Raw genomic sequence first — 14805 nt, 5'->3', positions numbered from 1 at the left:
CTCGCACGATTAGGGGTGTACCTACGTATTACATATATGTTTATGGAGTGTGTATCTACGATCACTCGCACGACTAGGGGTGTTCCTATGGGATCACTCGCACGAATTAGAGGTGTACCTACGGATCACATGCACGGTTAGGGGACTGTTATATTATGTATACGAGAACACTCGCATGACTAGGGGTGTTCCGACGGAACCACTCACACGATTTAGGGGTGTTCGTAAGGTCTCACTCACTCAGGTGTGTTCCATTGGACACACAACGTTATGATTATGTTTCTAACGAAAAGTTAACAGATCACCTAGCGGGACTAGTAGTGGGTCCCTTACTGAGTATATTTATATACTCACTCTTTGCTATGTTTAATATTTCAGGCTAATGTAAAGAACTTAAGAAGCTGGCGAGCGACAACGAGGGATCTGTGGCATGCCATATAGAGACACAGTTCAGCTTCCGCACTCATTTATATGTCTTTCAGTATTTTTAAATTTTAACCATTTTACTTAAAGATTTTATCCTATTTATTTGTTTTTATTTCTTTAAAATTGTTAGAACCCGCGTGTCACATTTTCAAATTATTTTTGTTAATTTTGATAATCTTAACTTAGTTTAAAAGTTCGGGTCGTTACATCGTCGTTATGAGACATATTTCCCATCCTCTAGCACTGGTCACAGTTGACCATAAATCTCGCATCTTGAAAAAGAGTGGGCCAGAAATATCCACTCTGTAAGACCTTTGCAACCGTCTTTTGTTCGCCAAAGTGTCCTCTGTAAGGTTCTTCATGACGCTTGGGGATTATCTTTTTTATTTCATACTCAGGAATATATCTTCTTAATATCTAGTCCAACCTCAATCTGTATAGGAAGGACTCATCTAATCTATAGAATCTACATTCATGAAACAATGTCTTTCTTTGCTGATTGTTGAAGTTTGTGCCCATGTTTTCTATACCAAATAGTTGATTATATCTGCATACTAGGGTTTCTTTTCTTCAATGTGCAATAACTGCTCATGAGAAAAGTCGTTTGTAATTTCTTTCTTTTTGCATTGGAAAGGTTCATTATTAAGAGGTGATAAGTGATCTGCTACCTGGTTCTCGGTACCTGCAGTCTACAATCTCCAAATCAAACTCTTGGAGCAATAAGATCCATTTGATTAACCGCGACTTGCGTCCTTCTTCACTATTAAATATCTTATCGCAGAATGATTAGAGTGCAAAGTAACTTTGAAACCAACAATGTAGCTCCTATACTTTTCTATTGCAAATACTGCCGCAAGCAATTCTTTCTTTGTAGTTGTGTAATTCTTTTGGGTTTCATTAAAAGTTTTGCTCTCATAGTATATTGGTTGGAACACTTTGTCTTTCTTTTGACCCAACATAGCCCCCACCACACATCACTTGTGTCGTACATAAGTTCAAATGGTTGCGACTAATCAAGGGTGATGAGGATAGACGTTGAGGTCAACGTGTCTTTTAAAGTCTAAAACGCTTGGTGACATTTTTCATAAAAAATGAAAGGTTGATCGGCGTATAGCAGGTTACTCAAGGGTTTAGAAATTTGGGAGAATCCTCTGATAAATCTGCGATATAATCCAACATGTCCTAGAAAGCTCCTCGATGGCTTTAAATCTGAAGGCAGTGGCTACTTACTTACCACATCAATCTTCGCAAGATCCACTTCTTGTCCTATGTGGGAGATTTTGTGCCCAAGCATAATTCCCTCTGTTACCAAACAGTGACATTTCTCCCTGTTTAGCACGAGTCATGTCTATTCGGATCTCTTTAACACATCTTCCAAATTGTCCAAACATTCTTTGAAGGAGTCCCAAAAAATAGAGAAGTCAACCATAAAAAATTCAACTGATCGCTCCAGGAAGTCTGAGAATATATCCATCATGCACCTTTGGAATGTCCCTAGCATGTTGCATAAGCCAAATAGCATATGGTGAAATGCAAACGTATCATAAGGACAAGTAAACATAGTCTTCAGGTGCAATTGTAATTTGGTTATAACCAGAATAATCATCTAGAAAGCAGTAGAATTTCTTCCCTATATGCTTGTCCAACATTTAAGCAATGAAAGGTAAGGGAAAGTGCTTTTTCTTTGTTGCCGCATTCAGTTTGCTGTAGTCCATATAGATCTATCACCCAACGATTGTTCGCATTGCGATCAATTCATTATTTTCATTTTTCACAATAGTCATTCGCCCTTTATTTGGAACACATTGGACTTGGCTAACCCATTCACTGTCTCGCGTCATTATATTTGATAATTTCTTTCTTTACTATTTCTTTCATCGCGGGGTTTAATCGCATTTGAAACAAAATGGAGCCCTCTTGCGCTTCTTCCAGCCTAATGTTATGCATGCAATAGAATGAGCTTATTCCTTGAATATTCACCAAGGTCTATCTTATCGCCTTCTTGTGGTATTTCAACATGATCAATAATGCCTTCTCTTCTACAACATTCAATTGGCAAATATGATGATGGACATAGTGTCATTCTCCCTAAAATATATATACTTCAGGTGGTTAGGCAATGACTTGAGCTTTAATTTTGGTGGCTTTTCAATTGATGGCTTATTCTTCCTATCTCCTTTGTGTTGCAGATCCAAAGCTCAAACTTTCTTGTGCCAAACACGACGTTAACTTCTTCCAAGATGTATTCAAGATCTTCTTCTTCAAAGAATTCTTCAGAGCTAAAAAGTTCGACAAATACTTATTCTTCGCAATAATCCCACTCAAGTGATTTTATCGAATTGCAGTTTTAAACATCAAAGAGGAACTTTATCGCATTAACAACGTTGAACTTGACTTCTTAGTCATTAAGTTGCATGGTCAATTCCTCTTGGTGGACATCTATAAGGACACGACTTGTTGACAAAATGGTCATCCCAAAATGATAGGTACCTCTCAATCTGCTTCGTAGCCCAGGATGACGAAGTCTGTGAAAAAGAAAAACTTGTCCACCTTAACCAATACATCTTTAATCTTGCCCTCAGGTCGTATAATAGATCTATCAGTAAATTAGAGGGCTATATGTGTAGGTTGAACCTTCCCTATCCCTAATTTTTTGAAGAGAGAGAGAGGAATTTAGTTGATGCTTGCTCATAGGTCTTATAGTGCACAACCAAGATCCACGTTGCCTATAAAGCATGGTATAACAAGGCTTCCAGTGTGTGTCATCGTCTCAAGTACCCCATTCTTGAAGACATCGCTTGTTGCCTGCGTTGGAGCTATTGTTTCAAAGTAAGTCATCCTTCTCTTTTTCACAAAGATATTTTTCAAAACTTTCACATAAGAAGGCATATGCTCTAACGCATCAACAAATGAAATGTTGATGTAAAGCTGCTTCAGGACGTCCATAAACTTCTGGAATTGTTTTTTATAGCCTTTCTTCTTGTGGTGACTAAGAAATGTAGGAGGTGATATAGGATTTATGCTTGTCGCCTGGTTAGACGCTTCGCCGCTTTGTTCATCTCGCCTAGTACTTTGCACTTCCTTGTTCTTCTGTACGTCATTATTCTGCAAGAAAGAAGCATTATTGGTTAAAGAGATATCGAAGGGACAATAAACATTGCTTAGGATGCCATTTGTGGCATTAGAGAACTAGAAGTGGGATTTCTACGTTTGGATTATGGTTCATGGATGGTCAAATTCATTTCACTTTTAGGTGTCATAGATTGACACTTCTCTTTCTTAGATCCCCCACCTTGGTTTGACATTTCAGTAGTACTTAGGAGGGATCCCTGTGGTCTTTCGAAGAAATTTTTGGCTAAGTGCCTATAGATTTTTTTATTGATGTAGCTTGGCTTTACAGAAGGGCATCATTCCTCTACATAAAATCCCAAAGATGGGTTTCCATAGATGAGGAGGAGGATGAAGCAGTTGTGGTGACTTGTTGTTGCTAAGGTGCTGAGTGGTGTGGTTTGTTATAGTGCCTTTGGCGATAGCCAGGTGCCTCACCGTGATAATTACCCTGACCACCTTGTCGTCCTTGATTATTCTAACCCTATATTTCTCCTAGACGAAAGTTGGGATGATCTCTCCAACTAGCATTGTAGGTGTTTAAGGGTTATTCTTCACATATGCAACAATTTCAGTATTGAGTGGCCATGCGTCAATGTTGTGAGGACTGCCACACCCTACACATCCCATCTCATTCACTGCTTTACTGCCTGACAAGGCTGCTCGCGATGTTTACTTACGATAATGCCATAGATTGAAGCAACTTGCTCATTTCGGTAACTTATCCCTGTAATGCCACCATTGCATTTCTACTAATTCCTTCTTTATTTCTTCCTTTATCTCCTTGCTGCAAACCAATAAGCCATCATCATTCCATTCTTGGCTATTGTTGGCCATAGAGTCTATCGTTCTTTATTTGGTTGTAGGAACTCCTCAACATTCCTCCTACAAACAAAGCATCAGCAGTCTGCTGTGTATCCTCGCTTAGTCCGAAATAGAATACCTCAATCAATACACATGTAGGCATGCTTTCACCAGACGTTTAAATCTTCGCCACACATTGTGTAGATTTTATTTATCTCTTTGCTTGAAGAGCATTAGGTCTTGCCCTTTTCTTGCATTTTCAATGGGTGGGAAAAATTTCTTCATGAGTTTCTCTATTAGGTCTTGTCATGTTGTCACCTCTCCTTGTTCCAGAGAGTTTACCCATCGTTTAGCCTCATCCGTTAGTGTAAATGGAAAAAGAGCGAATTGCAACTGGAATGAGGCACAAATAAAGTAGAAACTGCAAATGTGTTCATGATGGTCTTCGCATGGGTGGCCATTGAACTACCTCGCATTTTGAATCATCTGTAGTATGATGGGTTTGATCTCAAAACATGAATTCTCGCCAAATGTGAGGTAGGCAATATGAGGGTTAAGGTTATAAAGATTGGGTTACGCATAAGACCGTATAGGTTTAGCCAAATCATGGGCCAAGTAAGCGGGATTAGGTTCTTGGGCAGCTTGGTTGGCAGTGATACATTGGTTGTTATGATTATCCATTTGGTTAGCTCTTTGTCTCCACTGTCTCTGTCTTCTATTTCTCCGAAAAGTTTGCTCTATCTCAGGGTCAAGTTTGAATTCAGGTTGTTCACCTTCACTTATGTGTTCACACACTCTTTGGCTAAAGTATGTGATTCAGCTGAAGCAAAACTTCTACATAAAATTAGCGCACATATTAAATTCAAAAAGGAAAATCATCAATTCCCCAACAACAACGCCAAAAACTTGCTTGTTATATTGTGAAAGCAATGTTTATTTGTGGATATGTCATGTTTAAGCTATAATTGAGCGACCTAGTAGTCGACTCATAGGATGATGCGATGAAAGATGCACTTTCTATCATACATGCATTGCTGATTTCTCATGATATACATGTAATACATATAATGGTAAGTCCTCTCTATCGCTCAAATGTAAGCGAAGAGAGGTTTCCTAGTAAGTTAAGGGTCGAACTCAGGGAATTAATGTTCCTATTTAATCTATCATGCAACTCAACTCATGTAGTATAATATATACATTGTGGATATGAATCGTATATTTTACCCTAATTATATACACTAAGGTACAATTAGTGGTGGAAAGTGATCATGGTGATGGAGTGTGATGGAAATTGAAATCATATTGTAGGCATGGCATGAATGAATATTTAATTAACTAATCACAATGTATTGTGCATTAATATTTCAAGGCGATACAAAGCATCTATTAACTTCATAATTAAGGTGAGTGTCCTTTCGATGCCTTCGACATACTTGCTTGCCTCTCAGGATCTCAATACTTAAAGTTAAGCTATGAATTGTATCTAATCAGTTTACATGGATTGCAAGTAATTTATCCTTATTTAAGGCCAACAACTTTTTGGTGCTTTTGTCGTACACGTTAACATTTTTGTAACTTATGCGAAGGATAAACTCGACGAGATGAAAGTGTATTGCTACAATCTCTTCACCGCTCCCTTAGTTAAATACATGCTCTCTCTTGTCAGGCGATTGCTATCAATGTGATTGTCTTTTCTCTCGAATAAACAATGCTTTGACATCTGTGTTTAGCTAAACAAAACTTACAAGACATACATTCACATTCTCTAGTATCAATAACACATTGTAGTAGTTATAAACTAATTAAATGGATTGAAAGTGAATAGCGAAAGAGAGATGGAAAAATGGTAGAAGAAATGTGTTAATATTATAAACATAGCTTTAGGCCTTTTGGTCATGGAGTACATTTTACAAATTAATACAAGAAAACTATAAAATGGTATACGAAGAAATATGTCAAGCCTTAGAGTATGATTTCTCATACTCCCTGGCCATGATTTTTGCTTGTTTGCTGAGGGGAAAATGGTAAGGGAAGAACTCTCTCTCTCTCTCTCTCTCTCTTTTTGTTCTAAGCTCTCACTTAAAACTTGAGACATAAAGAATGGAAGATAGAATGAGATTGCTCTCCAGTCCAATTGCACACCCTTGTTTTGAAGTAGATGCTTGTCACACCCTACCCTGCAAGCATCCGACTTGCCATGCGAGATGCGGTATGACTTTGAGTATTTTTTATGTGTTAAATGTCAAAACACTCAGTTTGAGGTTCTTAAGCTTTGCTTAATAGCATAACAATTTACCCTTGAACTAAAAACACAAACTTAAGTCGATAAACAACTTAACACAAAGAAGTAACCAATTCTTAAACTATTTTTACTTAGATCATATGTTTACAACACTTGACAACACTTAGCAAAATTACATAAACAACACTTTAACTTAAGCTAAACACCTTGGCAGCCTTTTCTCACCTAGCAAGCTTCTCGCCCTTTCCTTACTTTGGCTTTAATACCTGGTGACCTAGGAAGTAAGACTTAAAAACATTTGCAAAAGACTTAGTGAGGTTTTAAGAAAACCTTTATGCGAAATACCTTTCATAAAAACATCATTATTCAAATCAAATCGCTTAAACATCCTTATCATTTCGCATAAAACATCATTTCACATGAAGACACATTAATGATATACATTTCTTTCGACAAGAAAATGAATCATTCTCTATGCAAAAACTCATCATATCATGTTTAGACTACTAAGATGGCCTTTTCATCAACAACATCCAAGAATATCATGAGTCATTCCTTGTTGCTCAGGCCGAAGCGCAATACACATCTTTTATGCATTGTCCCGTCCCATTCCACCATGCACGCCAAATACATGGTTGTCTTTACTCTTTATGTACACATAATAATTAGCTCATTGATAGAAAGAAGACTAATGGTTTGAACACCATTTTACAATCATTAGAATCACATAAAACATACTTTAAAACATAACATGAACTTTTCATGTATAAATTTATTTGGGAACATTTGTATTGATTCATCATTTCAAATTAGCAAGACTTTAAAGAAAACCTTTTAAACATAAGAAATTCTTTGAAGAAAAACACTCACACAACTTAGAAACTTAAACTTCACTTGCTTCTAATCTTCTTCTTCTCGCTTAAGCCTTCACTAGCAACTCAAGTACTTAGTTCTCTTTCCTGAATCTTAGCAACAGACTCTTGAATGGTCTGACTTCACCCCTATTTATACTAGTCCATAAATGGATTAGTCACCCCAAAACTCTTAATCATTTGCTAGCTCCCACTCTTAGGTGGTGCACGTGGAAGCTTAGTGTTTAATCTAACCCATGCTTAGCTTAAACATCTCCACGTGGCCCATTAAGTATCTCTAGAAAAATTTCCAGAAACTTCCCTACCTCTTATCGCTTAGTCTTCGCCTTTGGGAGAAACTCAGTCGTGTTCTGAGGTTCCTCGCCTATCTCTTCATCTCACGGTAACTTCAAACGCTTACTTCTTATTGCCTAGCCCATGTCCAAACGCCTTCTCTTTAATACCTAGTCAAATTTCAGCCTTTTTTAGGTACGAGACTCACATGCTTCTATTTATAGGTGGGGAGTGATGTTGACAGGACATTCCACACCTCATTAATGTTTTTGATTAAAGCTGCATCAGCGCCGCATAGACGTCATTTTGTCCTTTTTCTGACATTTGTGCCAACTAAATTTGTTTGTTAGTGCATTAGATTGCCTAGCTTGTTTGATCATCGCGCCTTGTTGGTTAAACGGGTCTCTTCGCCTGACGTTCTATCGTCTTGCTCTACTTCTTTTTGGCTAATATCCTACGATAAGACATATAAAATGTGATAAAATAGGGATTAAGTTCTTTAGTAATATGCGAAACACAAGTTAACCAAATCCTTTACATTTTCATGCGTATTCTTCCATTCCAATGCGATAAGCCTTCGTTACTTTACATAAATTTGTTACATAGCCAATGGGTCGGGCACTCCTCACGGCCTATTAAGTTTTATGATTACATTTTAAAGAAATAACTCAAGAACTCTATTAAATTAACCAAGATCAATTACCTTTATAAAAATATCATTTTAAGTACGTACAAATATAATTTTGAATCTCACTCTCAAATGGCCTAATTTCTACATTATTTCACTTTCTGACATAGGTAATAGAGTTTGTGTAGCAAGCAACACACCGTAAGTCAGCAGTAAAGTTTGTGTGGCTAAGTACCAGACAAGTATGCAAAGTTATATTTTTCCTTTTGTAAATTCATCGTTAGATGTGTTTTTCTATATACTTATTCTAATCTCTAACCTAAAGTATATTTGTTTAAATGTGAAATTAAAATTTTAAATTTAAACAATGGGTGGGATAAATACTCTCTTTCAAAAGAAGTTAGACAAAATTACAAAGATCAAGACAAAAACTAAAGAAAGCAAATTAAATTATACCTAAAATATTGTTATAAATAGATAGAGTCTTTTCAAAAATATAAAAAAGTGAAAAATTATTTACATTGTATAGAACAATTTCGAAAATAGAAAAAGCCTAGAGGCCCACCGTGTAAAATACCAAAAATGCCCCGTCAACAATGCGCGTAATATATTTGGTAACGCGATTTGCTATATGATCGTTTAATTAATTGGGTACACGATCATTTAGATTTGTCTACACGATCGCCAAATCTAAACCATTTTTTTTCAAAATTTGGTATACGATCGTTTAGATTTGGCTACACGATCGTTTAGATTTGAGGTTCCAAATCTAAAAAAATAAATTCAAAATTTGGTATACGATCATTTAAATTTGGCTACACGATCGTTTAGATTTGACTACCCAAAATCTAAACGATTTTTTTTTTTCAAAATTTGGTATAAACGATTTTTTCAATATTTTTTATACACGACCTTTTAATTTTTGTTACACTCTAATTTAAATCCCCACCAATTTTTTTAAGATTCTTTATACACCATCTGCGTAGAAAAGAAAAGAAGAAAGAAGATTTTTTTTTTTAATATTCTTTATACACAATCTTTTAATTTTTAGTTACTCTAATTTAAATGCCTAACTAATTCTTCAAGATTCTTTATGCATTATCGGTTTAAAAAAGAAAAGAAGAAAGAAGAAAAAGAAAAAGAAGAAACATGAATAAAAAGAAATAGATTTGGTTACCCAAATCTAAAAAAAAATGGAAGAAATTGCATGACTACCGAGGAAGAGGAAGAAGAGGATAAAAATCGTGGGAGGAGAAAATGATAGAAGAGCAAATCTGGAATATTTAAAAAATAGATAAATTTATGGGTTTTGTTATACGGATCGTAAATATTTCAGTAATTTATTATATTTAGAAAAGTTTCCTTCAATAGATCAATCACTTAACATATATTTTCCTATTTTAAAAAATATTACCTAAACTATAGCCTACTCAACATCAATCACAAATGCCTTAGTTCACCTTTAATTTAAATATGATCTAGAAAGTCAAGCAATTTAAAAAGACATAAAGTTGGTTAGAAATATCCAAGTCTGACAAAAGACAAATCACCCAACGCATTCAACAAAGTCATCACCTACCACCTCCCATGCTAATTTTATCACTTATCTCATTCCTAACTGAATTGTGTATTTTATTTATTGCTACCATTATTCCACACCTATTTGATTTTTAAATATTAAGCATAATTTCTTTATATTTATTACGATAATTTTCATTTTACTTACGTAAAAGAGTTGAATGCGTAGTATAATAAAAAACAAACACTTTATTTGTATCTATATCATGGTTTAGTAACTATTTGTTTTTTAATTTTTAAAAGTTAACATCAAATAACACCTTAAATTTGTTATCTACAATTTACCAATATTTAATTAAGAAAGCCAAGTCAAATGTTTAAAACTAAAAAAATCTTTTTAAAAACTTATTTTGTCTTTAAAATTTAACTTAAAATTCAACACTTGTACTTAAAACTATTGTAAAATAATAAAAGAAATAAATCACTTAATTTTACACAAAGCGAGATGTATATCTAATGAGTTCTACATTTCTTTACTTTTCAAGAGTAGGCTTGATATTTTCTCAAAACAGTAATACAAAATAGATACTAAAATAAAACTAAACATAAAATGACCATCGAAAAGATCAATTCTCAACAACCAAAAACAAAAAATAATTTACCAAAAGATTATTTATTACAACCAACATGTTACGTAGTTTACATTTTTATAACTTCTTTCTTTCCTATATCAAAAACTCAAACCTCTATCCATAATTATATAAGGGAAATTATTATAAAAAAAATTATTTACAAAATATAACAAAAAACTTAAATATACTAAAAAGAGTTGGATGAATTCTGTTATATTTGGTAAATAGTTTAACTATTTTTAAAAAAATGACCATATTTAGATTTTTTTAGAAAAGAAAAGAATATGATTAGATAAGTTTAGAAGATGACCAAAAGAGCACAAAGTGAAAAAAGGGTAAAATATAAACTTTACCCAAACTTTTATTAAGAAAATGAACTCTCTCTATAGAGTAACAACACACATTTCAAATAAAAAGAACTAACCATACATTTACTAGTTCAACTTCAGAAAGAAGTGAAATAATCAAGAACTACAAAAGTACACCATATCATTGACATTTAAGGAGATCACAATAATTACAATCTACAAACACAAAAAAAAAAAAAAAAAAAAAACAAAACAAAACAAAAAAGAAAGAGAAAGAAAGAGAAATGAATGATATGATATGATCAGAAAGTTTTAGAGTGAACATACATTAATTTATTGAAAGAAATTAAAAAGAAGAAGAAGAAGAAGAGAAGCTTAGATTGGGGTTGAATTAAATATCAAATCAAGCCCACTTTGCCATTAAAGACATAGCACCAGCTCCTAAGAGAACAGCAATGTAGGATTTGACTTGAAGTTTGATGCTGCCTTGTAATTTAGGGCCCATAAAATCAGCAGAAAGAAGATCCACTAAAGCCATGTAAATGAGAAGGCCAGCTGAAGAAGCATTTAGCAATCCCACAGTTATGAGTGCAATAGGGCTATTTTCTTTGTATGTTTTTGATAAACCTATTCCAAGTGCTATCCCAAATGGGGTTGTCACTGAGAAAAAGAATACCATTATTGCTTTCTTCATCCACTTGTATTCTGCCTGCATCAATAATATATATACTTATACTTCATTAATAATCTAGATTCGAACCTTTTGCAATTTTAGGGTTTTGATGAGATATAGTTTAGGCCCTAGTTTGATGAAAGGTTATTATAATTTATGTACAGGGGACCAATAAATCATCTAAATTAGGAGCAAACAAAGCTAAACTTGGTTATAATGGTTTTACTGATTTAATAAGAAAGAGCTCGTGGCCTTGGGAGAACCACAATTTGTTTGAATAAAAGTTTAATCCCACATTTTTTTTTTATGATGTTTGAGAGTTATTCTAAAATGCTTAAATCATTTTATCATTTTTAAGAGTATTGATCTAAACATTTTGATCGGTCGACCGACCCAACTCAATATATTAATTATTTATTTACGGATTGGATATGAATAACCATTTTGATAATCAAATTGGTCTATAAGCCTTCACTTTTCAGGATCAACTCAATGATGAAAATTATTTTAATCATTCAAAATTGATCTTGATGAAATAAAAAAATGCATTCGAATGAGTAAAACTAAACAAATTAATTTTGAGTAATTAAATAAGTATTCATCGGAATTAGGAATATAAAAAAGGTTAATTTTAATAATTTTATAATCACTTCCCAATGTGAACTTATTCTTTTTTCCGGATGATCACTACATTAAATTAAATAATAGTGGAGAAAAGAGTCATGGAATGGATAATAAAAACACGGTGTAGGTTCATTCAACGGATGGTTTACGAAGGCATGGACTTTCAACATGAATATGTGATAATTTAATTTCTAATAAATAATCCATTGACACACAATATAAAAACTATTATGAGATATGACGTGACCAATAATTGTTATTGTTATTCTACAGTTTAGATTGACCATAGGAGCTACTTCAATGTTTACTTTGAAAAACAATAAATAAATAGAGATAATATTTAAATAAATCTGAAGATGTATCCGTCTTTTATGTATTCTACTGTCATACTATATATATAAACAATAAATTAAAATATTTAAAATAAAAATAAAAAATTTTGTCAAGTGAAAAATTTAATGGGATGTATAAAGATGTACGGAAAGTAAATACTTTCCCTTACAAAATGTAAAACAAATAGTAATGAATTACCTGAAGAATACAGCCACCCAGACCCATCCCTTCAAACATTTGATGGAAACAAAGAGCAGCAACTAGACCTTTGATTGTGCAAGTATCATTTGTTGCTCCAAGTGAAAGTCCAATCACAACTGAATGAACCACAATTCCCATTTCCAAAACCTAACCACAAGATTCAAACACACTACTGAATCAATACTTTTTTTTTTTTTATTATTATTCAATGACAAAAAGTGTGATAATATTGTTCAAATTTGTAGATATATGTTTAATCCGTTGAGATACTTTTCTATTGAACAAAAGTAAATGAAAAAGAAGAAAAGAAAAACGAGAAGGAAAATGTTCACCATGGCAACGACACGATAACGCAAGAGTTGAGAACCGGCATTAGTTTCTTTAGCATCCATATGATGGTGGCCGTGGAAATGGCCACCACTCACTACAGGCGACTCATGATCATCTCCTCCTCTCGGAGAATTCTCGGGCATAACTTCGTTATGTTTCTTGGTATACAAACTAGTAGCCATAGAATCCACCATGAGGGTGACGATGGCAGACATCATAGCGACGAAACCCGAAAAGGGAAACTTATGCCATGGATTCTCCTTGAGACAATTCGACCAAAGCATATCGAAAGAATCAGGCAAAACATGCATGAAACCGGTGGCGAGAATGATACCTGCTGCGAATGCTTTGAGAATGACAAACATGTTTCTATCCGGGTGCAACATTGGGATGGATCGAGTGACGAGTGGCGAGCCAACACCGATAACACTCGCAATGAGGATCGAGAAAATGGCAATGATTTTAAGACGTAAAGCTTTGCCTTTGTTTGTACATGAATTGACTGTGGTTTCACATTCATCAGATTGTGAAACAGCTTGGATTGAGAGAAAACAGAGGAGAAACAAGAAGATTGAGATGAGTTTAGTGAAGGATGCCATTGGATTTGACTTTTTCCTTCTTTCAAGTTTTTTTCTCTACTTGGATTTGGATTTATAAGTGAAAATTGATATCTCAATTTCCTTGAGTTGTGGAATTTTGCACAAGGACAACTTATTATTTATATACAAACCCTAACAACAAGGAGATTCTCTCATCAACCCTCCAAAGGGTATTTTAAATCAAACGTTTCTATTTTTGTTGCCATCATGTGCTCTCTATTTTTTTAAATTTTTTTTTAATGCAACTATCCCAATAGCCCCATTAATGAGTTAAAATGAAATGATAAAAATATTAGAAAAGATAAAATAAAGTTCATTAAATTTTTATTACCATTATTTTGATAGCTAGTTCAATTTTTTGTTCTATTTTTAAAACTTGATCCCTTTTATTGTCCATTTTTGAAATACAATCTTTAATGGGAGATTTGAAACATACAACATACGAAATTAATGATTCTTCTACTTTAGGTATACATACTTCTCATTATCATCAATTTAGTTTTATCAAAGTTTAAGCTATCAAAACAAAAAAGGCACTTATAAAAGGTCGTCGAGACTTATGTTTTTTCAAATGTTACAACAAGGGCTTTTTTCAACTCTAAATAAATGTTAATAATTATTGTAGCTCATAGTTTCAATGGGAATATTTAAGGGTTTTTTTTCTTCGATGTGAAAATGGCAAAAAAAAAAAAGGTATAAAAATTAGGGTTTGAATTTGGAGAAGGCAAAGTACACAGCAAAGTACATGGAGAGACTTGTGAATATAAAAAATAGGGCAAGTGGTTGAGATTGGGAATGCTTTTGGAAGCTTGTGGGTAGCGTTGGGCAAAGGGCAAAGGCATGCATGGTTGTGTGTGTTTTTGCTTTCTATGTCAAGTTGGGGAAGATTGTGAGATTTTTTTCTCCTACTAACAAGGGTAGAAAATGACTTGGAAAGTGTTTTTTTTTCAATTTCTTTTTTGCATATATCTAACACTCATTCCCCTTTTTATTAGACAATGAAATTAATTTAGGCTCTATTAGATTAATTTTTCTATTTTATTTGAATTTTTTTATAAATAAATTACAACCATAGACACTAGTTATATTCCTTTGTTAGTATTCAAATTGAAATAATGAGTTATTATTATAAAAATAAATAAAATTGTTGTGAATGACAAAACTATTGAAAATATTTACAAATATAGGGAAAGTTTTCCTATTAATGATAGATTGAGATAGACCTAAATTAATT

At 33.7% G+C, this 14805-nt stretch overlaps 1 protein-coding gene across 1 annotated transcript; it reads right to left on the bottom strand.

The window, feature by feature from the left end:
• Positions 1-10964: 10964 nt before the first annotated feature.
• LOC103498287 (fe(2+) transport protein 1) lies at positions 10965-13699 on the bottom strand. The gene is made up of 3 exons (XM_008460843.3): positions 12975-13699; positions 12640-12789; positions 10965-11520 (listed from the first exon to the last, which is right to left on the bottom strand). The coding sequence occupies exons 1-3, from the start codon at positions 13569-13571 to the stop codon at positions 11215-11217; spliced, it is 1053 nt and encodes a 350-aa protein (XP_008459065.1). The 5' UTR covers positions 13572-13699; the 3' UTR covers positions 10965-11214.
• Positions 13700-14805: the final 1106 nt, after the last annotated feature.

This window comes from Cucumis melo, chromosome 12 (genome assembly GCF_025177605.1).
Source record: "Cucumis melo cultivar AY chromosome 12, USDA_Cmelo_AY_1.0, whole genome shotgun sequence".
NCBI lineage: Eukaryota > Viridiplantae > Streptophyta > Magnoliopsida > Cucurbitales > Cucurbitaceae > Cucumis > Cucumis melo.
Note: the sequence above shows the minus strand (reverse complement) of the source record. Positions and strands in the feature narration are given on the sequence as shown.

Coding starts and splice junctions, on each gene's coding strand:
- LOC103498287 (XM_008460843.3), bottom strand. CDS start 13,571: ATGGCATCCTTCACTAAACTCATCTCAATCTTCTTGTTTCTCCTCTGT. Junction 12,790..12,974: donor GTTATCGTGTCGTTGCCATG/GTGAACATTTTC, acceptor TCTTGTGGTTAG/GTTTTGGAAATGGGAATTGT. Junction 11,521..12,639: donor TGGGTGGCTGTATTCTTCAG/GTAATTCATTAC, acceptor TTATTGATGCAG/GCAGAATACAAGTGGATGAA.